The sequence below is a fragment of the Sus scrofa genome, chromosome 3, assembly GCF_054392235.1.
Source record: "Sus scrofa isolate SSC_HxYL_T2T_F1_AM1 chromosome 3, Sscrofa_HxYL_maternal_Yorkshire_Landrace_v2.0, whole genome shotgun sequence".
In the NCBI taxonomy this organism is placed as follows: domain Eukaryota; kingdom Metazoa; phylum Chordata; class Mammalia; order Artiodactyla; family Suidae; genus Sus; species Sus scrofa.
In genome coordinates, this window is record NC_139385.1 from 2,142,512 (window position 1) to 2,166,849 (window position 24,338).

The window sequence follows — 24,338 nt, forward strand, 5'->3', positions numbered from 1 at the left end:
TCCTCCTGGGGCCGGTAGTGGGGGAGGGGAGGCAGGTTCCAAGCTGACACAAGGATCCCAAGTACCGGCCAGGTGCTGCTGCTCAGGGTGTTTATACAGGCGTCAGACCCAGTCCCTGGAGGAGGGAGGGGCCTGGACGCTGCCCTGACCGCCCTTGGGCTCCCACCTTGTCTCGCAGCTCCTCCGCCTGGCGGACCTCCTCCTGCAGGTTGTAGATCTTGTTAACTAGCTCCTGTCGGTCCTCCAGGGCCTCCTTGCGGTCATGCTCCAGGATGTCCAGGATGGCCTTGTCCGAGTCCGGCAGGCTGCGCTTCCCGGCCTAGAAGGGTGGGGACAGGTAGGGAGGGAACATTTAAAGGTGTGTGTATGGTGGCGGGGGGGGGGGGGGGGGGACAGGGATCAAGGCACCCCGGAAGGTGGAAGGCGGCAGACAAAAGGGCCAGAGGGAGTTCCCATCGTGGCTCAGGAGCTAACAAACCCAACTAGCATCCATGAGGACGTGGGTTCGATCCCTGGCCTTGCTCAGTGGGTTAAGGATCTGGCATTGCTGTGGCTGTGGTGTAGGCCAGCGGTTGCTGCTCTGATTCAGCCCTTAGCCTGGGAACCTCCATAGGCTGCCAGTGCGGCCCTGAAAGACAAAAAAAAAAAAAAAAAAAAAAAAAGAGGCCAGCGACTGACTCTGAGTGAGCAGAAGGTTTTGTGCCAGGGAAGCAGAGGCAGGAATCACTGTCTCTTGGGTCCTTAAGCAGCTTATTATTTATGAGTTTTATCATCTGCAAAGACGCATAAATCCCACCTCTGCTCAGAAACATCCTGACGCCTATTGTTCTGCCCCAGCTCTTATCAGAGCCAAGAGCAGCGACTGCTGCTCCTCCCGACACTTCACGGGTGACAACAAAGAGAGGGCTGATCTGCCTTCCAGAGGCTTCCCCTGAAATATCAGTTAATCTGCTCCGATTAAACTGGGACTCATCCTCTGCTCTGAATAGGAGCCTTACACGCCAGGCAGCCAGTCCTGGGGCGGGGGGCAGATTCTGGGGGGAGGGGTGTATGTTGGGATGTGATTTCCCCGCAGACGTAGGTCGGGATGTCATTTCTCCACACCCACAGATGATTCCCTGATGACACCGGGGAGGAGCTGCTCTAAGTTTTAACCAATCCCGCTGAGCTGAGAGCTGCGTTTCATGGAATCTTTTTTTTTTTTTTTGGTCTTTTTGCCTTTTCTAGGGCTGATCCCATGGCACACGGAGGTTCCCAGGTTAGGGGTCCAATCAGATAGCTACGCCACAGCCACAGCAATGCGGGATCCAAGCCGCATCTGCAACCCACACCACAGCTCACGGCCATGCTGGATCCTCAACCCACTGAGCAAGGCCAGGGATCGAACCTGCAACCTCATGGATTCATTAACCACTGAGCCACGAAGGGACCTCCTGCGTTTCATGAAATCTTTAAGGGCAAGGCTGTTTCCTGGATGTCTTTTCCTTACAGCCCTCGTGCACTGATGTCGTGTGAATTTCACGAGGTGCTGCCACCAAGGGAGCAGCGGCACCAGGCCGACGCACATAAGGTCGGGGCAACAAGAAGCAGGTGGGATGGGCACTCTGCACCTGACAGGCGGGGGAAAGGGAGGGGCCCAAGGGTGACATGAGGTCTGTGCGGTCCTGGGCTCAGCAGGCGGGGGCTCCGGGCCTGCAGCCAACCGGCGGGGTGGGGCGGGGGTGGGGGGTCCCCGGCGCTTGCCTGGATGATGGACTGCAGCTCCTGGATCTTGGTCTTCAGCATCTCATTCTCCCGCTCCAGCTCCAGAACCTGCTCCTTCTTGGGCCGATTCTCGATGTCGTTCTTGAGCTTCAGTGACTGATTCCGCTCCAGCTTGCACTCCTCCTCCATCTTATTCAGCCGGTGCTTCAGCTGATCGATCTGAGACACCCCAGGGGGCAGAGGGGAGAAGGCAGTTGGCGGGGAACAGCCAGAAAAGGCAGCGCCTCCCGGAGCCTCCGGAGCTTCCAGCAGGACCTGCATTAGGCTCCCTTCTTTCCTTCCTCTGGCTGCTGACAGAGGAGGGCTCAAACAAACCACCACCTCCTTCCTGAGGAAGGGGCCCCCGATTCGTGCATTTACTCAGGACACGCTCTTGGGCAAGTTTTGTGTGTGTGTTGGGGGGACAGGTTACAGACGAGAATAGAAGATACCCAAGCGGGTGTTTCCCTGAGGTGGGCTACCCATTTGAAAGTTCTTTTTTGAGGGGTTTCAAACTCTGATCTTCAGAGCCAAGATTCCCCGAAGAACGCCCGTGTGACTGAAGCCAGCAAAGGGACGAGGAGGGCGGGTGAGGCCCCTGCTGCATTTACACCCCAGAGCAGCTCTGCCTGCATGTTTTGGGCTCTTGGTTGCACCCAAGATTTTTTTTTCAGCCATGCCCGCAGCACGTGGACGCTCACAGGGCAGGGATCGGACCTGAGCCACAGCAATGATGACGCTAGGCCCTTAACCTGCCGAGCCACCAGGGAACTCCTCATGCAAGATTTTACTTGAACAAATGGCACTGCTGCTAGTAGAACCGCTTGAGATCCACTGGGCTACAGGTTGACAGGCTCTCTGGCCTGAAGGACCTGCCCAGACTCAGTGCAAGACAGAGTGGCTTCCCGGAGGTGGCAGTGTCTATTCCTGGAAGTGGGACACCTGGAGATGTGCTCAGCATCACCCTCAAGAGGTGTCAGGACCTGGGACCAGGACGAGGCGTCTTAAACCGCTGGGACTACACGTGTCGGCTGCCCCGACTGAGCAGCCTTGGCAAAACACCCCAAACAGGACCGTTTTCTAGGGCTGCAAGGAAGGGAAGCCCCAAAGGGCGTGAGTGTCCTTTTTCAACTCTGGGCTTCACTTCAAGCAACCTGGCAGGGGGAGGGCCGTGGCCTTAGCAAGGAGGGGACTGCGGCTGCACGCCGGAGGTCCGAGGGAAAGGAGATAGAGGGAGGGAGCCCGGGCTGAGAAATGACCCAAGACTCAGCTGCCCAGGGTTCTTTCAAGTCCTAGGAGTGCTTGCTCACTATCAATACATGTCCAGAAAACATGAAACAGAAGATATTTGTCAGAAAGAAAGTTCCAAGTCTCTGCCACAGGTTAACCTCCCCTAAGCCTTGATAACAGCACAGAAACCTTTTCTCCAGGTCATGGGGGGAAAAAAAAAAAAGGCCCTCCCCAACATCTTTGAGGATGAACCCAAGTGCCCTGCTATGGGTCCAGAGCCCCAGCCCTATCCAAGCAGACATGAAGTGGGCACTGACGGCGTCAGCCTTTTTGCCAAAGAATTACTTGTCAGTATCTCAGCAATCCTAGGGCACAGGTATTATTCTAAATGTCACTTACAAATGAGGAAACTGAGGCCAACTAAAAGGTAAAGTGAGACGCCAAAAGCCAGATTGGAACGCAGGCCCAAAGACTGTAAAACTCGTGTTCTTTGCCTGCAAGGCCGCTGACGCAATTCACCCAAATTCTAAGGGATGGTTTACTGATCTGTCTGCTTCAACTAAATTGTAAGTGACCCGAGCAGAAATCAGGTTATTTATCCCTCTGTCCCCCACAGTGCTTAGCACCATGCCTTACACGTGGCAGGTGTTTAATAAATATTCCCAGAGTCTATTTTCCACTCCGCAGCCAGAGTGATCCTTCCAGATATAAATCAGCTGTCACTCCCAGCTCTCAATCTTTCGGAGGCTTCTATCACAACTGGAATAAATTCCAAAGTTCTTACCAAGCCCCCATGCCCTGGACCCCAGCCATCTCTCAGGGCTGCTTTCTCATTTGGCTCCAGCCCCACTGGCTCTCTGGCTGTTTCTCAAAAACACCAAGCATGCCCCCTACCTGGGGCCTTGGCATGCTCCCTTTCCTCTTCCCCTGAGACGTGGTACAGGGCTGGCTCCTCCCCTTTCCTCTGATCCCAGCTGCGACACTGTGTCCCCTCTGGGGAACCTTTCCTGAGCATCCTCCTTAAAACAGCATCCCTCACACACTCTCCCTGTACCATTTTTTCCCTCTTCTTAATAGCACGTATTACTACCAGGTATTGACATGTTTGTTTTCTGATTAGAATGTGAGCTCCGTGACAGCAGGGTTTAATCTTGAGTTATGTGTCCCTGGAAAAGAGCCTGGTGCACGGTGGCACACAATAAATAAAACGAATGAATGAATTAAGCCAATTCCCTTCTCTGTGTCCCTTTTGGAGGTAAACTCATTAACGACGTCCATCATTTGGCTACTGGATTATTCACTGATAAGTGTACTGACCATGCCACTGTGCCACGCAGAGCTTTGTGGGTACAGCTATGAAGGGCAGAGTCCTGGCCTCAAAGACCTCATGACCCGCAGGACAGGTGCTGTGCTCGTTTCCTCACTGATCTCCCGGAGGGCTGCGGTCTGGGTGGGCTCCTGGGTCCTCCACCTCCCCTCTCAGGGCAGGCCCTGTGTGCGCATGTCTGGTACCTCTGGCAGGTGGATCTGGGCTCTGGAACAAGGGAAGCCCTACCCGCCTGGCGGCGCTGGTCTGCACGCAGGGGCGCTGGTCTGCACAGGTGCCTGGCCGATTCTCGGGCTCCTGAGCAGGGTCTGTGTGCGCATGTGCAGACACGTGCGTGGTGGATCCTAAGCTGTCGCGCTAGGCCTCCCTGGGTGGGCGCACGCATGCGCACTGTGGATGCAGGCCCTCCTTGCTCCCCCACCTGGCCAGCTGGGAAATCCGGCACCTGCCTGCCTGGTGGTCTTCACTCTGGCCCGTAGGCCCTGCCCCGGGCCCCTCACCTCGAGCTGGAGGTCTCGGCTCCGCATGACGGCCATGTTTTTCTCTTCGCTGAGCTGGGCGTAGCGCATGGCCAAGTTGTAGTTGTCGTCCTTCACCTTGACCAGCTCGTCGTTGTAGCTGTCCCGCTCCTCCTTCATCTTGTAGTACCGCTCCTGGAAGGTCAGCAGCTCCACGCGTATCAGCGTCAGCTGCTTCTTCTCGTCCTCCAGCTGTCGGGACTTGGCCAGCAGCTCGCAGCGCTGCAGGTCCTTAGCCTTCATCTGCTGCTGCAGCTTGATGACCTCGTTCATCAGGAAGTGCGTGAGGCCCTCGTGGCCCTCCTCCACTGTGGAGAGGGGGCACCCAGTCAGGCCCGGGGACTGGAGAGGGGGAGAAGGGGCTTCTAGACGCGGGGCAGGAATCATTCGTTCACTCATTCGCTCACCAACATTTTACTGAGCTCTCACTACCCATTAGGCTCTGGGGGTTCAGGGTGAGCAAGACAGCCTTGATCCGGGTAGAGCTTACAGTCTGGTAAGGGAGACAGACATTAAAAAAACAAATGATCACACACAGATCTAACTACAGATAGGGTTTCACAACGCAAAGGTATTGGGGTCTGAGCGTGTGTAACAGGGGGACCAGATCCAGCCCAGGGGACAGAGGCATCAGAGAAGGCTCCTGAGGGTGAGCTGGAGAGGTGAGGTGTGAAACACGTTCTAGGAAGATGGAACAACATTGCCGAGGTCTTAGGGGGAGGAACTTGGCACATTTCCTAAAGTGAAGGAAGCCCCAGCTGGCTGGAGCCTAGTGAGGGAGGAAGAGGGAGGGAGAGAAGAGTGTCTCAGGGGCTGGACCATGTAGGTCCTTGTGGGCTGCACCTGGGTCTTTAGATGGAAACAATGGAAAGCCACTGAATGGGGGCTTTAAGTGGGGGAGGGTAACAGGAGGAGGAGAGAAACTATGGGAGCAGTGCAGGAGTGGGTGCAGAGAGTGGGGCGTTGCAGAGGTCTTGGCTATGGGAGGGGTATAGATGGAGAGAAGTCTGGCTCAAGAGTATTTAGGAAGGAAAACTAAGGCAGCAAGAGGGCCATGGGCGCTGGCTCATGGGACACTGATGAGAGAGTCGTCAAGACAAGTTCAAGATCCAGGTGGTACGAATTTCTACATGTTCCGTGAACTCCTTTTGGCTCTGCCTCCGTGTGCTCCTCCATCACCTACCTTTCAGCATCAGGCAGAAATAAGGAGTTGACAGCTCCCAAGTGCCACAGGGGCACGGCCCCGATGTCACAGAGCCATAGCCTGAAAACTGTCCCACCGCTAAACACACACACACACACGCATACACACCTCCCACCACAGTCCGAATGCTCCTGATGGCAAAGCCACTTACCCACAATGGTGGAGAATCTCCGGGTGGGTTCCTTCCCAGTCACCAGTTTGTACAGTTCTGGGTAGTAAAATTCCAGGCTCTCCAAGAAGACCACGTAGCCCCTTTGCCCCTTGGTATGCAGAATGTCCAACAGTCGGCCTAGAGGACAGGACAGATCCCTGAGCGAGGAGAGGTCATGTTGGACTGGACACACGTCTCCGAGTGGAGTCCTATCCTGGCTCAGGTCCCTCGGGACACTCCTGAGAAGACGGTCTCACCCCGTCCCGTGGCTCCTGAGTTATACCAAAGTGCCAAGCCCTCAGCAGGGATCCAGTGGGGGTTCGTTTCCTTTCTCCAGGAAACTGGTAGAACCAGAATAAATGGAACTGCAGCCACAGGAAACCAACAGTTTTAAAGAGCTTCCCAATCGAGCAGGGCTTCAATTAACCACATAGGCATCAGCTCGTCTGTGACGGATGGAGGTACAACAGCAATTACGGAGTCATATATGGTTCTCTGGGATTCAGACCAGGAAGACATATATTTGGTCAGGGAGCTAGGAAAAGTCATAGGAAGCAGGGATAGCTCCATGTTCTATGGGATTTTCGCAGAGTCTGGAAACATCTTTAATCTAAATGTAATCTGCTTGGCAGCCTTCGATTTTTATCCTACTGGTTCCACTGATTGTTTACATTTCTGCCCCTTCCTTAAGCATCTAACTTTCAGCTACTTCTTCCCTTTGGGTCCTAAAACTCTACCTCTCCTCTAGGAGAGACATAATAAATAAATTTCCTCTCGTGTCAACTGATGGTCTGTCAAAGCTGCCGGGAGCACTGTGTTGAAAAGAATTCTGAAGTTACAAGCACGCTGGGTGGGAGAGCATGCTGTGATTAGTGATGTCTGTCAGGTATGCAAAAGAGAGTCACAGCCTATGAGCTGCTTCTCACCAGTCACACTGCGGGCAAGTGATTTCCCACCTCTTATTCCACGGGGAGCCACAGGAAAAAATGTATTTTACACTGTGACCTCGAGCTTACACCGAGACAAATACACACACATTTGTGTGTGTACACACACACATGTATATAAAACCAAAACAAGGCTCACAAACCACCTTATTCCCCTTAATGAATGTGATAAAGTGTGGTGGAGCCCTAGGCAGTCTAGAAAAGCCTAGGTGTCCTTTATCAGAATAATGCTTTAAACAGATAGACTGCACTGGAATACAAAGGGAATCAATTATCATGAAGTCCCGTTATCAAATATTAAATTTGCGACTCTAATAAATGTGCTTCTTTATTAATGCATTAATAATCCAATCTCTTGGCAGGCCTAATAACTATTGTAATTTCAAGGGAGAGATATTTTGGAAGATCTGTGAGAGCTGTACTGTGATAGGAAGCTATCTGTACTGTTTCCTGTTGACAAAGTCACAGGTATTGCTCATCTCTGTGATCTGCCACCTGCCTGCATTCATAATCGGAGGGGATGCAAAGTCTCAATGTAGGCTGGTGAAATCAAGATGCCATCTCCTCACCTCCTGCGCCCCGTCCAAGTTCATGGATCCTCGCTACCCCTGGACAGCTTGGTGGGGGACCGGGGGAGGGCAGAGGTCTATGGATTCTAGTCAAAGCAGTTCCTGACTGAGAGAAACCATGTTGCTACAGCTAACTGTGGCTCCTGAGGTTACCTGCCCTGTTGATCTTGGATGGCAGCATGGGAGCGTTAAGCACTTCGTCTTCATCTTGCTCATCGATGACCTTGCACTGGCGCAGGTAGGGGGTGAGCTTGGCTGGGTTGATGTAGCGACTCAGCATATGCCGGTTGCACTCCACGTTCTCCCACAAGGCCTCCTCCTCATCCTTCAGCGTCTCCATGTAGTCATCCATCTCGGGCGCTCCTCCTTTTAGACACAAACCCCGACAAGGTGAGTAAAAGAGCCTCACTGGAATAGTTCTATCAACTTCGGCGAGACCGTCAGTACCTAGGAAGTTAAATAAAGTAAAGCAAAGCATGCATAGAGTGTTTTACTTTTTATTTAAGAAAGGATGGGATATGAATACAGGCATATATTTCTTAACGTACTAAACATCCACAATGGATGAATAAGCCATAAAATTTTAAAAAATGATAGGGAGAGAGGGAAGATTGTGCAGTTGGAGTAAATCCTTTCCATCCAAGTTCTTCTATCTTCCTAAGAATTTCTCTCTCCAAAAACAGTACATGCTATTTTTGTTTTACAGTTCCCCATAAACGGTGTCAGACTCTATGCTTTCCTGTTTCCCCTTTCAACTTGCTTCTTTCTCTCTGCGTTTATTGAGATTTTCTGAGATTGGTACATGTACACATCATTCATTCATTTTTTTAAAGCCGGGTTTGTTGAGATGTAACATGAATCATACAATCCCATTTTAAAAGCGTGCAAGTCAGTGGCTTTTGGTATATTCAGAGTTGTGCAACCATCAGCACAATTTGTTGCAGAACACTTTCACCCCCCCCACAAGAAACTTCCTTCCTTTAGCAGTCTTTCCCTCTTTTCCCTTCAATACCTGCCCCTCCAGCATGAGGCAACCACTATTCCACCTTCTGTCTGCAGACCTGCCTCTTCTGGACATTTCACATAAATGGGGTCACACGACTTGTGGACTATCGTGACTGGCTCTTTCCCCCATGACTTATATCATTTTCAAGCTTTATCCACGTAGCATTCTTTTTATTGGTGAACACCTTTCCACTGTACGGATATATCACATCGGATTTATCCATCCACCGATGAGCCTTTGGGTTGTCTGCCTATTATGAATTTTGCTACAATGAAGATTCACGTACACGGTTTTTCTGTAGACCCACGTTTTTCTTTCCATTGGTCAGATATGCAGAAGTGGAATGGATGAGCCATACGGTAATGCTATGTTTAATATTTTGAGGAACTGCTAAACTGTTTCCCCAAGTGGCTGCACCATTTGACACACCTGCTAGCAAGATATGAGGTTCTAATTTATCCACAGTCTTATCAATGCTTGTTACTGTCTTTTTCTATTATAGGCATCTGAATGAGTGGGCAGTGGTACCTCATTGTGGTTTTTGTCTCTATTTCCCTAATGACTAAGGATGTGAGCATTTTTCCATGTGCATGTTGGCCATTTGTGCATAGAGAACTGTCCAGTTAAATCCTTGGCCCAGTTTTACATTGGATGGTCTTTCTCATGGAAATTTTTTTTTTTTTTTGTCTTTTGTCTTTGTTGTTGTTGTTGTTATTGTTGCTATTTCTTGGGCCACTCCCGCGGCATATGGAGGTTCCCAGGCTAGGGGTTGAATCGGAGCTGTAGCCACCGGCCTACGCCAGAGCCACAGCAACGCGGGATCCGAGCCGCGTCTGCAACCTACACCACAGCTCACGGCAACGCCGGATCGTTAACCCACTGAGCAAGGGCAGGGATCGAACCCGCAACCTCATGGTTCCTAGTCGGATTCGTTAACCACTGCGCCACGACGGGAACTCCTCTCATGGAATTTTTAATGTGTTTTGGAGACAAGTCACAGATATGGTTTGCAGATTCTTTCTCCTGTTGATTTTCTTTTCACTTTCTTAAAGCTATTACTGGTAGCATGAACGCTTTAAATTTTGATGTGGCCCAATTTCTTTTTTCACTTGTGCTTTTGGTGTAAGAAACCATTGCTTAATTCAAGGTTATAGAAATATACTTCTGTTTATTTCTTCTAAGAGAGTTATACTTTAAATGCTCACATTTAGGCTGCCGATGCATTTTGAATTAATTTCTGTGTGTGGTGTGAGGTAGGGGTCCGACTCTGTCTTTTGCAGGAGGACATTCAGTTGTCCCAGCACAGTTTTGTTGAAAAGATTATTCTTCCCCCATTGAATGGTCTTTGGCACCTCTGTCAAATCAACTGATCAATTTCTGGACTCTCAATCCTATTCCATTGATCTAGATGGCGAACCTATGCCAGTACCACACGATCTTCATTGCTGTACATGTGTAGTAGGTTTTGAGATTGGGAGTTAAGACTCTTGCAACCATGTTCTCCCCTTCGCAGACTGTCTTGGTTATTCAGGGCTTCTTGCAATTCCATGTGAATTTTAGGAATCAGCTTATCAATACCTGGAGGAAAAAAGTAGCTAGGATTTCAATAGTGAATCCATTGAACATGTAGCTCAATTTGGAAAGTATTACTTTCTAACAATTAAGTGTTATGCTCCATGATTATGGGTTGTGTTTCTATTAATTTAATTCCTCTTTAATTTCTTGCAACAATGCATTGTAGTTTTCAGTGTACACTTCTTTTGCTAAATTTATTCCCAAGTATTCTCTTTTGATGGCATTGTAAATGTGAACTGTATTCTTAATTTCATTTGTTGAATGTTCACCACTAACATATCAATATGCAATTGATTTTTGTATATTGACCTTCCGTTATGCAACTTATTGAAATCACTTATTAGTTCTAATGGTTTGTTAGTATATTACTTATGATAAGATTTTTCTATATGATCTTCTTATATATAAGACAATGTTTGATGCATTTAGAGATCATTTTACTTCTGTTTTTTTCAATCTGGATGACTTTTTGTTTCCCCTGTAATTTCCTGGGCTAGAACTTCTAGCACAATGTTACATAAAACTGGCAAGAGTGGACATTCTTGTCTTGTTCTTGATCATGGGAGAAAAGTATCAGATCTATCACCACTGAGAATAATGTTACTTGATTAAGTGTATGTGTGTTTCAGATGTCCTTTATCAGATTGTGGAAATTCCCTGAGTATTTTTGTCATGAAAGCATGTTTGATTTTGTCAAATGCTTTTGCTACAGCCACTGAGAATATCATATAGTTTTTAGTTTTGATTCTATTAATATGGAATATTACATTAGTTGATTTTCAGGTATTAAACAAGCCTTGCATTCTGACATAAATCCCAGTTAGTTATGGACTTGGTTTCCTAGAACACTTTTGAGCATTTTGCCTTCATTTCGTGAGAGATATTAGTCAGCGGTTTTCCTTCCTTGTGATGTCTGACGGGTCTTGTTATCAGGGTAACTTTTGCCTCAGAATAAGCTGGGAAGTGTTTCTTCTTCTACTTTTTGGGAGAGTGTATGAAGAACTGGCATACTTTTTCTTTGGTGGAGCTCACCAGGGAAAAACATCTGGACCCAGGCTTTTCTTCCTGGGTAAGTTTTTGATTACTAATTCTTTACTCATTATAGGTTTGCTCATATTTCCTGTTTTTCTCGAGTCAGTTTCAGGCATTTGTGTCTTTCTAGGAATTTGTAAATTTCATGTAAGTTACCTACTTTATTGGAAACAATTGTTCACCTTATTCCTTTGTTTTTATTTTACCTTTTATTTCTGTAAAGTTGGTAGTAATGTCCCTTCTTTTAGTTCTGATTCTAGTAATTTGAGCCTTCTTTTACTCCTGGTCAGACTGGCTAAGGTTTTATCAATTTTGTTGATATTTCAAGGAACCAACTTTTGGTTTCATTGCTTTTCTCTATTGCTTTGCTCTTCTCTAATTCGTTTGTTTTTGTATTAACATTTATTATTTCCTCCCTTTTGCTTGCTTCAGGTTGGCTTTGCTCTTCTTTTTCTAGTCTATAAGGTGGAAGGTGAGGATACTGACTTGAGATCTTTTTAGAATATTAACATTTATAGCTATAAGTTTCCTTCTGGGTCCTGCTTTAGTGGCACCACTTAAATTTTGGCACGTTGCACTTTCATTTCCTCTCATCTCAAAGTAAATTTTCTGCTTTCTTTTGTGATTTCTTTGACCCATTGGTTGTTTAGAAGTGTGATGGTTAATTTTTCCATATTTGTGAATTTCCCAAGTTACTTTCTGTTACAGATTTTTCATTGGATTACACCTGTGGTTGGAAAACATACTTTGTATCACTTTTAAATGCACTGAAGCTTGTTTTGTGGAGCAGCCTATGGAGAACCTTCCAGGAGGCATGGACAAGAGCGTGGATTCTGCTGCTGGCAGGTGGCTGTGCTGTGGCTACAGGTGTCTGTTAGACTGTGCTGTGGCTACAGGCGTCTGTCAGACTGTGCTGTGGCTACAGGTGTCTGTCAGACTGTGCTGTGGCTACAGGCGTCTGTCAGGCTGTTTGTGCTGTGGCTACAGGCGTCTGTCAGACTGTGCTGTGGCTACAGGCGTCTGTCAGACTGTTTGTGCTGTGGATACAGGCGTCTGTCAGGCTGTTTGTGCTGTGGCTACAGGCGTCTGTCAGGCTGTTTGTGCTGTGGCTACAGGCGTCTGTCAGGCTGTTTGTGCTCTGGCTACAGGCGTCTGTCAGACTGTGCTGTGGCTACAGGCGTCTGTCAGGCTGTTTGTGCTGTGGCTACAGGCGTCTGTCAGACTGTGCTGTGGCTACAGGCGTCTGTCAGGCTGTTTGTGCTGTGGATACAGGCGTCTGTCAGGCTGTTTGTGCTGTGGCTACAGGCGTCTGTCAGACTGTTTCTTTGTAGTGTTCACATCTTCTATTTCCATGTCAATCTTCTGTCTATCGTTCTATCCATTACTGAAAGTAGAGTGTTAAAATACCCATCTATTATTGTTGAATTTTGTATTTCTCCCTTCAATTCTGTCCGTTTTTGTTGCATGTATTTTGGGGCTCTGTTGTTTGGGTTAGGGTTATGCTTGTAATTGTTATAACTTCCTGGCGGATTGACACATTGTCATTATGAAATGTCTCTCTTAATTTCCAGTAGCACTTCTGCTTTGAAGTCTGTTTTGTCTGATGTTATCCACTCTAGCTCTTTGATGACTCTTGTTAGTGTAGTATATCCTTACATCGTTTTACTTTCAACCTCTTTGTCCCTTTGGACATAAGATTTTTCTCCTGTAGATAGAATACAGGTGGATCTTATTTAAATCTAATATGATAATCCCTTAATTTCTATCGGTTTATTAATTTTATTTTTTTTATTTTTAGGGCCGCACCTGCAGCATATGGAAGTTCCCAGGCCTGGGGGTAGAACTGGAGCTGCAGCTGCCAACTGGTGCCACAGCCACAGCAATGCCAGATATGAGCTGCATCTGCAAACTGCATGACAGCTTGCGACAATGCTGGCTCCTTAATCAACTGAGCAAAGTGAGGGGTTGAACCGCATCCTCATGGAAACTAGTTAGTCAAGATGGGAACTCCTGGTTTATTCTTTTTTTTTTTTTTTTTTTTTGGCTTTTTAGGGCCATGCCTGTGGCATATGGAGATTCCCAGGCCAGGGGTCTAATTGGAGCTGTTGCTGCTGGCCCATGCCACAGCCACAGCAACGCCAGATCTGAGCCACATCTGCGACCTACTCCACAGCTCACGGCAAACGCTGGATCCTTAACCCACTGAGCAAGGCCAGGGATTGAACCCGAAACCTCATGGTTCCCAGTCAGATTTGTTTCCACTGGGTCACAATGGGAACTCCACTTTTTTTTTCTTTTCTTTTTTTAAAAGTAAAGTTCAGAATACACACGTGTGGTATAATAACAAATATGTTTGGTCTTGGCCTCCGGTTCCTGGCACAACTCCTAAAACTCCTGGAATCTCCAGAGTGGTCACAGTGGGTTTTTTGTGTGGAATGGAGGTGACGCTTGGGTGAGGGGCCCTGGCAGCTCCTGGATAGAGACTGGCTGCCAGAGAGACAAAGCAAGTGACGAGGGGGCTGTAACTTTCAGTCCCACACTCCCCCTCTGGGGTGGGGGGCAGCCTAGAGGCGGGGAATCCACAGGGGGTGACTTAATCCATCACTATAAGGTAATGAAACCTTGATTAAAAACCCCTCAACAGCGGGGTGCAAAGAGCCTCTGAGTGTCTGAATTCAAGCACAGGCTGGGAGGGTGGGGACAGAGGTTCCTGTACTCGGGGCCCTTCCAGACCTCCTCAGACACATCCCCATCTGCAACCTTGAAGATCAACCGTTACAATAAGTGTCGTGCTTTCCTCAGTCCTGTGAGTCAGTCCAGCTGATTAGTGAACCTGGGGAGGAGGCAGCGGGACACCCCACCTTCCAGTGAGCGCTCAGGTGGACCTGGAGCTGGCATCTGAGGCGGGCTAGGCTCGTGGGGTGGAGCCCGCACCTGGGCGTCCATGCTGATTCTGGACCTCCAGTCGGGTGTCAGAGAATTGGCTCATGTGTGAAAAAATGACACGTGTCTGGTGTCAGGAAAATACTGTTCATTTGATGTCAGAAAAATAACACAATACGGTATAAAATCATTCATGTAATCCAACACTGGTAATGAGATAGGTGTGTGTGTGTGCGCATGCGTGCGTGCATGTGTGCACCCGTGCACATGTGTGTGAAAGGGAGAGAGGAATGGGGAGGGGTGGGGCAACGTGATTCCACTGATACCACGGAGGAAGAGGAATGAATTCTAAGGTCAGTGGTCAGGAGGACTTGGCTGTCACCTACACTGGTCTTTCTTCTTCTTCTTTTTGTTTTTGTCTTTTTGTCTTTTCTAGGGCTGCACCCAGGGCATATAGAGGTTCCCAGGCTAGGGGTCCAATCAGAACTGTAGACTCTGGCCTACACCACAGCCACAGCAATGCAGGATCCAAGCTGCATCTGTGACCTACACCACCCCTCATTGCAGTGCCAGATCCTTAACCCAAGGAGTGAGGCCAGGGATCGAACCCACAACCTCATGGTTCCTAGTCAGAACCATGCAGCCTTGTGCTTTAGGGAGGCTGGGCAACTTCCGACCTGCGAAGAGTGGATATTATCTGGTCTCTACTACTGGCATAAGAATAACTATGTGGAGTGCTTTATAGCCTGGAGAACCCACCAGGAAGGCAGTGCTGATGCTTTTCCTTGATCTTTGACAGGAACACAAGGAAGGAATTTGGTCATGGAACTTTGGGACATTAGCATGTGAAGATGTGTGTGATGTTGGGGGTTTTTGCAGCCATCCTGTGACCTGAGGACTTACCTGAGGACAAAAGCTAACATCCCTAAGATGTCAGAGCAGAGAGATGGAAAGAACCTTGGTCTTTAATGGTGTCACCTGCTGGGCACTGAATTAACCAACAATGGGTCCCTCCCACCACTAGAGTCCTTTGTATATAAGACAATAGATGCCTTCTGCTTGAAGCCATTTAAAGCTGAGTCTATCCTTATTCACAGAGCAAAGCCTCCTGACTAGGAGATGCATCTTCCTAGCACAAAGACTTGCTAAGCACAATGAGTGCACAAGAGAACAGAGGGTCAGATGTTAACATGCTTATGCTTTTGGGGGGTGGGGTCAGAACCCCGTGCTTAGAAATTAGTGAAATGGTTGCTCAAGGTAGGAAGACAAGCAGGCTTGGATGGCCCAGAGAAGTTTTTGTTACTGCCTTCACCCACGAAGGAGATTGTGCCAGGCATGTGAGAAACCCCAGCTACGAGCATGCTCAATGCAATGAGGCTTCCTCCAGGGACCAGTCTGGCAATGCAGCCACAGAGCAGGCCTGTTGGTGACCTCCACCGGGAAGAAGACGGAAAAAACCAAGCAGGGAATGACCAGGGTAAAACAGATGTGAAAGGGACCCTCCTACCTTATATGCAAGGAAATCATGTGACTCATTCTAGCTTAAATCCATCAATACTACCTGTGCACCTCAGCTGCTAGTGAAGGCTGGCAGCACAGACCTCCTGACTTGTGACTGCTTAAGGGCAAATGCCTCAGTAACAGGCCCTGAGCGCTGTGCTAAGAACAGGGCATGTGAACTGTTTGTCCACAGTCCCTGCTCTCGGGAGGTGCTGAGTTTGTGCTAAGAGTGGGGGCCTGCACCACAGCTGCATCAGGTCATGATGAGGCCCGAAGAAGAGGCTGCCGTGGCCCCTGCCAGTGGAATGGGAGGTGCCCTCCAGGTGGGCCTGCCACCACAGTATCAGTCACCTCCTTCATACCCATTATCTCCCCCTCTAGTTCCCTATGGACGGAACCGTGTGCCCCAAAGTCCTAGGTTCAAGCCCTAACCCTCTCTGTGGGGCCCTTTGGGATGCATTAGACTAGATGAGGTCACGAGGATGGGACCCCACGACGGGATTGGTGGCCCCCTAAGAAGCGACACCGGAGCTCGCTGCCATCCACCAGGTGAGGGCGCTGTGAGCAGGTGGGGGCCACCACTCTGATCTTGGATTTCCAGCCCCCACACCACATGACATCAACGTCTGCTGTTTGAGCCTCCCAGTTGGTGGTGTCTGGTTTTGGTGGCCAGGGCTGATGAAGACAAGAGAGCAGCCAAAGAACGTGCTCAAGGTCACACGGCAAGTACAAGGTGGGCTTCCCGCCCGGACCTCCCTGGACCCCTCTGAGGTCCTTCTCCTCGGACAGCAGGTGGTATTCTAAGGGGCGTTCCCTGGGGGAGGGGAGGTAAATTAAAGCGGCCGAGTGAACATGAGAGTTCACCCTGCACAGATCCTGAGCTTGAGAGGAACTATGACCCAGGCCCGCCTGTTCCTCTTCAAGGATAAAAGACTAAGGTGATCGGTGATCCACCAGCATCTGTTAGTGGGTAAAAGAAACTAGGATGGGACGACAGGTCGACTTGACCTAGTAGGGTTGGACGTGCATGCCACACACCCCAGCCTTCCCACGTCGGCATCATGCCCACAGAAACTGCCCTGTACACCAGGAGACTCGTGTGTGCATCACGCAGTGGCATCACGCGCCCCAAACACCTGGACACCACACAGAGCTCTGGACACAGTAGAGAGGACAAGGAATGCGTGGATTCAAGAACGGCATGCTCTGTGCTCGCTTTGGCAGCGCGTAGACTAAAACCGGAATAATACAGAGAAGATCAGCACGGCCCCTGTGCAAGCAGGATGCACAAATTTGTGAGCGTTCCACATTCTTCAACAGACTCACAGACATGGAGAACAGGCTTGTGGTTGCCAAGGGGGAGGGGGAAGGGGTGGGATGGATGGGGGTTTCGGGTTAGTAGATACGAACTATGACATTTAGATGGATAAGCAATGAGGTCCTGCTGCGTAGCTCAGGGCACTATGTCTGGTCTCTTGGAATAAAACATGAAGATTGTATGAGAAAGGGAATGTGTGTGTGTGTGTGTGTGTGTGTGTGTGTGTGTGTGTCTGGGTCACTTTGCTGTGCAGTGGAAATTGGCATGACATTGTAAATCAACTACACTTTAATTAAAAAAAAACAAACAATGATGGACTCTACAACCGTGGGGAGGGAAAGAAACCCAGCTCATCCGGGTGCATCAACATACAACATGAGGCTGTGACATTTCTAAAACATACAGGTGTACGCTACACGGTTGAGGCTATAGAGCGAACCTGTACCAAAGGGGAACGGCGGGAGGGGATGGATTAGGAGTTTGGGATTAAAATGTACACACTACTATTTATAAAACAGATAATCCACAAGGACCTCCTGTATAGCACAGGAAACTCCACCCTACATCCTGTAGTAATCTTTAATGGAAGAGACTGGAAAAAAAAGGAATATACATATTTATATATACGTATATAGGAATATATATATTTATACATACACATAATGGAATCACTTGGCTGTATGCTTGAAACCAGCACAACATTGTAAAGCAACTCTATTTCAATACAAATATAAAAACAAAACCCAAAAGCTCCCACTACACTGAGGAGCAGAGGTCTGATAAATATCAGATGTGTCCATTTTACGGTTCTGCGTTTCATTGGTAGACACATATATTTTTATATGTGTGTGTTACAAGGTATGTGATATTTCATAGGCAAAAACTGTGGCTAGGGTAGCAAGCGGCAACAGAAAAAACTATCTTAGACACGATTTCAAGTGTATTTCTCTTCCTGAACCCTTCCCTGTAACTCAGCCTGACTCAGCCCCTCCGGCTGGATAAACCAGGATACAACAACCTCCTCTGAGACACACTCTCAGACACGGAGGCCCTGACCTTCAGCAGCCTGGCAGGCTGGATCCCTCCTGCCCCCTCGTTGCAGCCAGAGCTGGTGTGAGATGCAACTCTGACCCAGCCCTCAGCAGGCTCCGGCTTGGTCTTGAGTTAAACCCTAGACAACAGCTGTCTTTCTACAAACAGCGGAAAGGCAGGTTGCCTGCTCCCGGCAGGAAGAGGCAGGAAAGGCTACTCTGCTCACCTTTTTCGGTCAAGGAGCCTCCCTGCCCGTGGGCAGGCTCCGTGGCAGCTGTTGGTCTTGCTTTGCTCCCGCATTCACTGCAAACATCGATTGTGGGGCTCCTACTGCTGCTGCGACCCAGCTCAGCATCTGCACCCCGACCTCCGAGGCGTGGTGGTGAGCCTCCCGCCGGCCCCCACGGCCTCATCTCTGCGGATCCCTCTGCTTCTCCACAGACTCCCGCTCGCCTGGAGCTCTCCCCTGGCCAGTCTCACTTTATATTTATTTGATAAAGGGAGGGAAGTACCTGGCATGCAGTCGGCGCTCAATGGATGGGAGGTGCCCTCCTGTTACTGAGGCCCGGTTTCACTCCTTCTGGCTGCGGCGGGTCCCTCCCTGAGCCAGTGTCCTGGACATGGAGTCGTGATGGGCCGAACCTGCAAGAGGAAAGATGATGGGACTTGGCCCAGAGGCAGAGGCGGGAGGGGGAGAGAACCATTCAGGTACCGAGGGGTGCCCTGCTTTGGAAGAAAAGGCCACACAATCCTGGGGCCCGCATCTCTCCAGGTGATGGTGACACGGGGGACAGGGGCTTCTGTCCCCACCCATGGGCAGCCCGGAAATCCATGGGCCCTGGGCCCTGAGAGTCTGGCAGTGGAAGGAAGCCAGATGGTAACTATAGGGCTGCTCGGGGCTGGGTGGACGGTCTTCAGGCATCTGCTCACTAATTCAGCAGGTGAAAGCAGCAAACCATCTCCCGAGAACAGCAGAGCTTCCTCCGCTGTGAATTACCCCTGCTGGCTGCAGGGCTGGGCAGGAACAGGCTGTCATTTATTTCCCCGGTTGGCGTTCCTGATGGTGGCTGACAAGGCGGAGTGCCAGGCAGCCTCTCCAGGAGCCTGGCAGGGGCTGGGGGCTTGGGGAAAGGGCCGGTTCTCCTTCTGGAGAAAGGGGGGCGGGGGTGGGGGTGGAGGTGAGGCACAGACCCTGAGAAGGGGAGGAGGGGCTGACACCTGTCCTGCCAGCTGCCTGGGGACCCGCTGCCCAGAGCCCCCAGCAATTGCTCCAAACCCATGGCTCCACTCGGGGGTGATGGGGACCCTGGGACACCATCGTTTAATCGGGAACGTGCTCGGTTTTGGCTTCGAGGATTAATCACAAGTGACACCAGAGCTCCCAGGGCTGACAGAAGCGCCTCTCGTCGGGTGTCAGCTTGAATCGGGCTGAGCTGTCACAGACCCCATCTCCGGGAGGCGGCGGCCACGTGTCTCTCTGGAGGACACCATCTCCTTGGTGTCCTCACAGCCACTGGCCGGGGTTGGGGAGCAGGGGAGGGACCAGCTGGCGTCCCAGCCTCGAGCAGCAGGGGTGTGCTCAGCCCAAAGGACAAAGGCACGGGAAAGGACACTTGCATTAGAACAGAAGAATGCATTTGCATGTCCCTTCTTTTATAATCAGAAGAAAAGCCTTGAAGAAAATTAATTTCAGAGAGGTTCTAATTGCAGGAAAGGAAAAGCAGGTCTCTACTACCCGACATGTCAACATAGGTTCGGAAAACGGAGGCACAAGACACTCAGTAATGAGGCTGAACTTCCTACGTCTCTGCCCTTGGAGTTCTGAGTACGCCCTTGAGAACGTGGTCCTAAGTCGGGGAGAGTGGAGACGATGTGTCTCCTGGGAGACGGACTCATTGGTAAAACATGCAACTGGTACAAACATCATCCCTGGACTTATGGACTATTTTCTGTGCCAGGCGCTGTGCCAAGCCCAACTGCTCAAGGAGCCTTTGAGAAGGGGGGGTGTGCGCAGGGGGGTATCACCCCCACTCCCACCACCATCACCTCAGTATAGCCAAGAATATAAAACTTGGGGCGTTCCCATGGTGGCACAGTGGTACCAAACCCGACTAGTATCCAAGAGGATGCAGGTTCGATCCCTGGCCTTGCTCAGTGGGTTAAGGATCCGGTGTTGCTCTGACCTGTGGTGTAGGTCTAGATGCGGCTCAGGTCTCACGATGTTGCTGTGGCTGTGGTGTAGGTGGCCACAGTTCCGATTTGACCCCTAGCCTGGGAACTTTCATATGCCACGAGTATGGCCCTAAAAAAAAAGGACAGAAAAAAAAAAAAAAAAAAAAAAAAAGAGGAACGAAAATAAAGCCTGTGAGAGTTCAAAGAGTCATATAATTAGCATGAAAGGCAGGATTTAGATTTCCTCTTAATCCTTTTAATCACTATCATATAGTTCCTCGAAATGACCTTTTTTTAAAAATTTTTACTTTTTATTTTTTTTATTTTTATTTTTTGTCTTTCTGCCATTTCTTGGCTGCTCCCGTGGCATATGGAGGTTCCCAGGCTAGGGGTCGAATCAGACCTGTAGCCACCGGCCTACACCAGAGCCACAGCAACATGGGATCCGAGCCACGTCTGCAACCTACACCACAGCTCACGCCAACGCTGGATCCTTAACCCACGGAGCAAGGCCCAGGATTGAACCTGCAACCTCATGGTTCCTAGTCGGATTCGTTAACCACTGCGCCACGACGGGAACTCCAAAAATTTTTTCCTTTTAAATGACTCTCACCCAAAAGTGAAAAAAAAGAAAGAAAGAAAGCAAGAAAGAAAGCGTATGCACCAAAGCTCCCTGAAACATCACTTTTAACACACAGCTTAAGAGAGAACTAAAACCAAGCTCTCAGAGGGCAGATGTTGGCTCAGGGTTCAAAGGAATAACTTTTGCTTCTCGGAAGAGGAATAGAGGGCTTTTTAGTGAGTTATGAGCTCCCCGTCTTTGGTGTTATTCAAGCACAGTCAGTGAGTATTCTGCCTCCGGGAAGCCCATTAGTCCACAAACAGAACTTAAACACACAATTTTGTTGCCTCGCACATAAGAATAAACAGAGGACCAAGGATCACTTGCTGTTCAAGGAGAGCCTCCAGATGAAAGAAGGGATCAAAAGAGACGAATTGATACATGGAACCTGGAGGGAGCAGACAAGGCACAGAATAAGGGAAAACAGAAAAAAACCACAATCCAATAATTAAAATCCATTAAGAGATTAGATATCACAGCCATAAAGCAATAGTAGGGTGCTTTGATGAGGGAACAATCAAAGAGCAAGAGAGAGTTCTAGCAATTAAAATCACATAGGGGAAGTTTATAAGCCATAGAAAGTTTGGAAGATAAAATGGAGAAAATCTCCCAAAAGTTAATAAAGAATTTAAGAGAAGGAAGAAAAGAAAGGGGGGAGGATGAAGTCAATTGAGAGGGTTTAATATCCAATAAATAGAAATCTTAGAAAGACTACAGAAGTCAGGCTTCTTTTCTTGTATGTCTTTTGGGGATATGATCAATTACAGGATGAAATTATCAGTACAATCAGTGGAAAAGAATATCATTCTGAAATTTCAGGGCAGCAAGGACTAAGAGAGGATCCTAAAAGCTTCCGGGCAGAACACAGGAGGTCACGTGCAAAGGACTAGACGTAAGATCACATCAAATCTTCCAGCAGTAACACTGGACGCGGAAGATGATGAGAGGATTGCCTTTGCCTTGGCATTTCTGATGGAAAAGATTTCCAAGCCTAGTGTTCTAGTCCTACCCAAAATATCCTGTGTGAAGACAGGATTATGATATTTTCAGAAGGGCCTAGGTACCTGTTCTTCGGAAGCTACTGCAGGCTATGCTCCAGGACAAGGAGGGAATAAAGCAATGACGAGGGAGGCAGGACGGGCAGGAAGCAGGGCAGCAAGGAAAGTTCCAGGACGAGAGGGACGTGGCCAAAAACAACTGGCCTAGATTCTGGCAAGATCAGGGAGGAACCACCAGAGGGAGATTGCCAGGGGGAGAACAAAGAAACGTTATCTAGTATATTTGATAATTCGGGAAAAACTATTATTAGGCAAATAGGTCTGAGAGTCAGAAAAAAACTGACCATAGGTACATTAAAAAAAAAAAAAAAAAGCTTGGCAAATACAAAAAAAAAAAAAAAAAAAAAAAGACAGAGAGAGAGGCACTATTAACTTTGAAAGATACAAAAAGATAAGAAAGGAGACATAGTCACAGCATACACCTTGCCCGGACACAAATAATGTGACCTGGTCACAATGTAACACACACAATTGATCTACACGTCTGGAGGGAAAGTGCATGGAGCTGGGAACTAGGAAGAGGGAGCTAAGTTATCGTTTACCTAACGGTGCATCAATAAATAATGTCTTAAAACCGACACATCAATACGTAGCAACGTGAGCGTACTATTTAGGAACAAGGAGGTAAATAACAGAAGGAAACAACATGCAGCAGAGTTAGACCTGCCTGCCTCAGGGGGACTGGGGATGAGGAGAGCCAGGTTGAGAATGGGTGTTTTTTGGGTTGTTGTTGTTTCTGTTTTTTTTTTTTTTTTTTTTTTTTTTTTTTTTTTTTTTTTTGGCTGTGCCCACCGCATGCAGAGATTTCAGGGTCAAGGATCGAACCTGCACCACAGCCGTGACCCAAGCCAGAACGGTGACAACACCAGGTCCTTAACCCAATGAGTGGCCAGGGAACTCCAGGAATGAATGTTTTCATTACATGCCTACCTTCCTTGGTAACACTGCATGACCTATGCATCGTCATGGGAAAGAAAAATCATGAAAAATTACAGGTTGATGGTTAGACATTTGGACCATGCACTTGAGTACAAAGTCTGACAGAATGAGAGGCTGGCAGTAGCAGATGTTAAGCTACTGTGTATCAAATAAACAACAAGGACCTACTGTGCAGCATAGGGAACTACAGTCAATATCCTGTGATAAACCATAGTAGAAAAGAATATTCAAAAAAGAATGTATATGTGTGTATAACTGAATCACTTGGCTGTGCAAGAGAAATTAAAACAGTATACATCAACTATACTTCGGTGAAAAAATATTAAAATAAAATCGGTTACCTCCATTCTCTACACACTTACCGTATTCCACCTTTTGTAACACCTGTCAAACAGCTCACCCCCTCACAGATCAGAAATGCTAGATGCCACCCCACTTAACCTTCACAGGAGCCCGATACGCTTGGTTTTATCATTTCCGTTTCGTGATGAGGAGGTAGGGTCAGACAGCTAAACAATGAGGCGAGAGGCCATAGCCACTAAGTGGCAGAGCAGAGATTCCAACTCCCATCCAAGGGCTAAAAAACGGCGACCCGATCCTGCTTAGCTTCAGAGACCAGATGAGATCGGGGCGTTCAGGGCGGTGCAGCCAGAGACCAGAGCTTCCCACTCAACCCTCGCTGACTCAGCATCACCTGACCTTATTAAACTAGCCACCATCACAGCTAACACTTAGGAACCTTAGCATCTAATCTAACCAATCAGACTCCTCGCGTCCTAGGCTCCATAGCATCCTCTGCTTTGCTTTATTCCTTCATTTTGCTGGAGCGTATCCTCTCAGAGCTGCTTAGGAAAAGGCACACGGGAGCTGCTAGCGGCAGACGCTGTGCTAAATGCTCCATGTGGATGAAGTCCTTTAATGCAACAACCCTGCAGGCTGGATACTGTGCTCTCCCCATGGGATAGAAGAGGGAGCAGGTTAGAGAGGGTCGGCTACCTGCTACACGTCTGCCACATTCTGCATCCTCCCTTCCCCCCATCTCCGCCACAGAGCTCAGCACGACGCCTTCCTCTTAGAAGGTGGTGTTCAGTATGCATTTGTTGGGCGAATAAATAAAAATCCGGTCCTGCATAAAATGAACACCGAGGCTGCTATCACTTCAAATCCAGTGCCAAGCCCTTTGGAAATGCGCTGTCTCTGGGGGACAGACTTCTCCGAGATCCGCCCCAGAGCAAAACCTCGGGAATGAGGAGGGGGTCAACCGTCCGTTAGATGAATGCATCTCTGGTTAATTGATTTGCCTGGATGATTGGAGTGAGAGGCTTGAGATGAAGGGTTTAATTATTCCAATGAAACCTCCACTTAATTGAAAGGACTTCTGGCAAAAAAAAAAAAAAGGAAAAAGGAAAAAGATTATTGAAAAAGATGGTCTAGTGCCTGTGAGAAAGTGAGGGAGTCATGGGTGCGCCAGCACTCCGGTCTCTGGTGTTTACCTCCCAGAAATGAAAGCCT

The 24,338-nt window shown here is 48.7% G+C and overlaps 1 protein-coding gene and 1 non-coding gene across 8 annotated transcripts in view; one reads left to right on the forward strand and one right to left on the reverse strand.

The window, feature by feature from the left end:
* CARD11 (caspase recruitment domain family member 11) overlaps positions 1–24,338 on the reverse strand; it is a 121,975-nt gene that overhangs the window by 24,831 nt on the left and 72,806 nt on the right. For all 7 annotated transcript variants that reach the window (XR_014839601.1, XR_014839600.1, XM_021086018.2 and 4 more), the window contains exons 2-7: positions 18,548–18,677; positions 7,843–8,055; positions 6,174–6,311; positions 4,801–5,126; positions 1,744–1,923; positions 167–319 (exon numbers count right to left, since the gene is read on the reverse strand). Coding sequence is in view for 5 of the 7 variants with exons in the window: in XM_021086018.2 (XP_020941677.1) it covers positions 167–319; positions 1,744–1,923; positions 4,801–5,126; positions 6,174–6,311; positions 7,843–8,055; positions 18,548–18,554 (1,017 nt within the window). In the remaining 2 variants the exon portion in view is untranslated. The remainder of the gene's footprint in view (positions 1–166; positions 320–1,743; positions 1,924–4,800; positions 5,127–6,173; positions 6,312–7,842; positions 8,056–18,547; positions 18,678–24,338) is intronic.
* Positions 16,894–16,999, forward strand: LOC146404323 (U6 spliceosomal RNA). Its single transcript, XR_014842694.1, has one exon. It is a non-coding gene; the product is annotated as a U6 spliceosomal RNA (small nuclear RNA).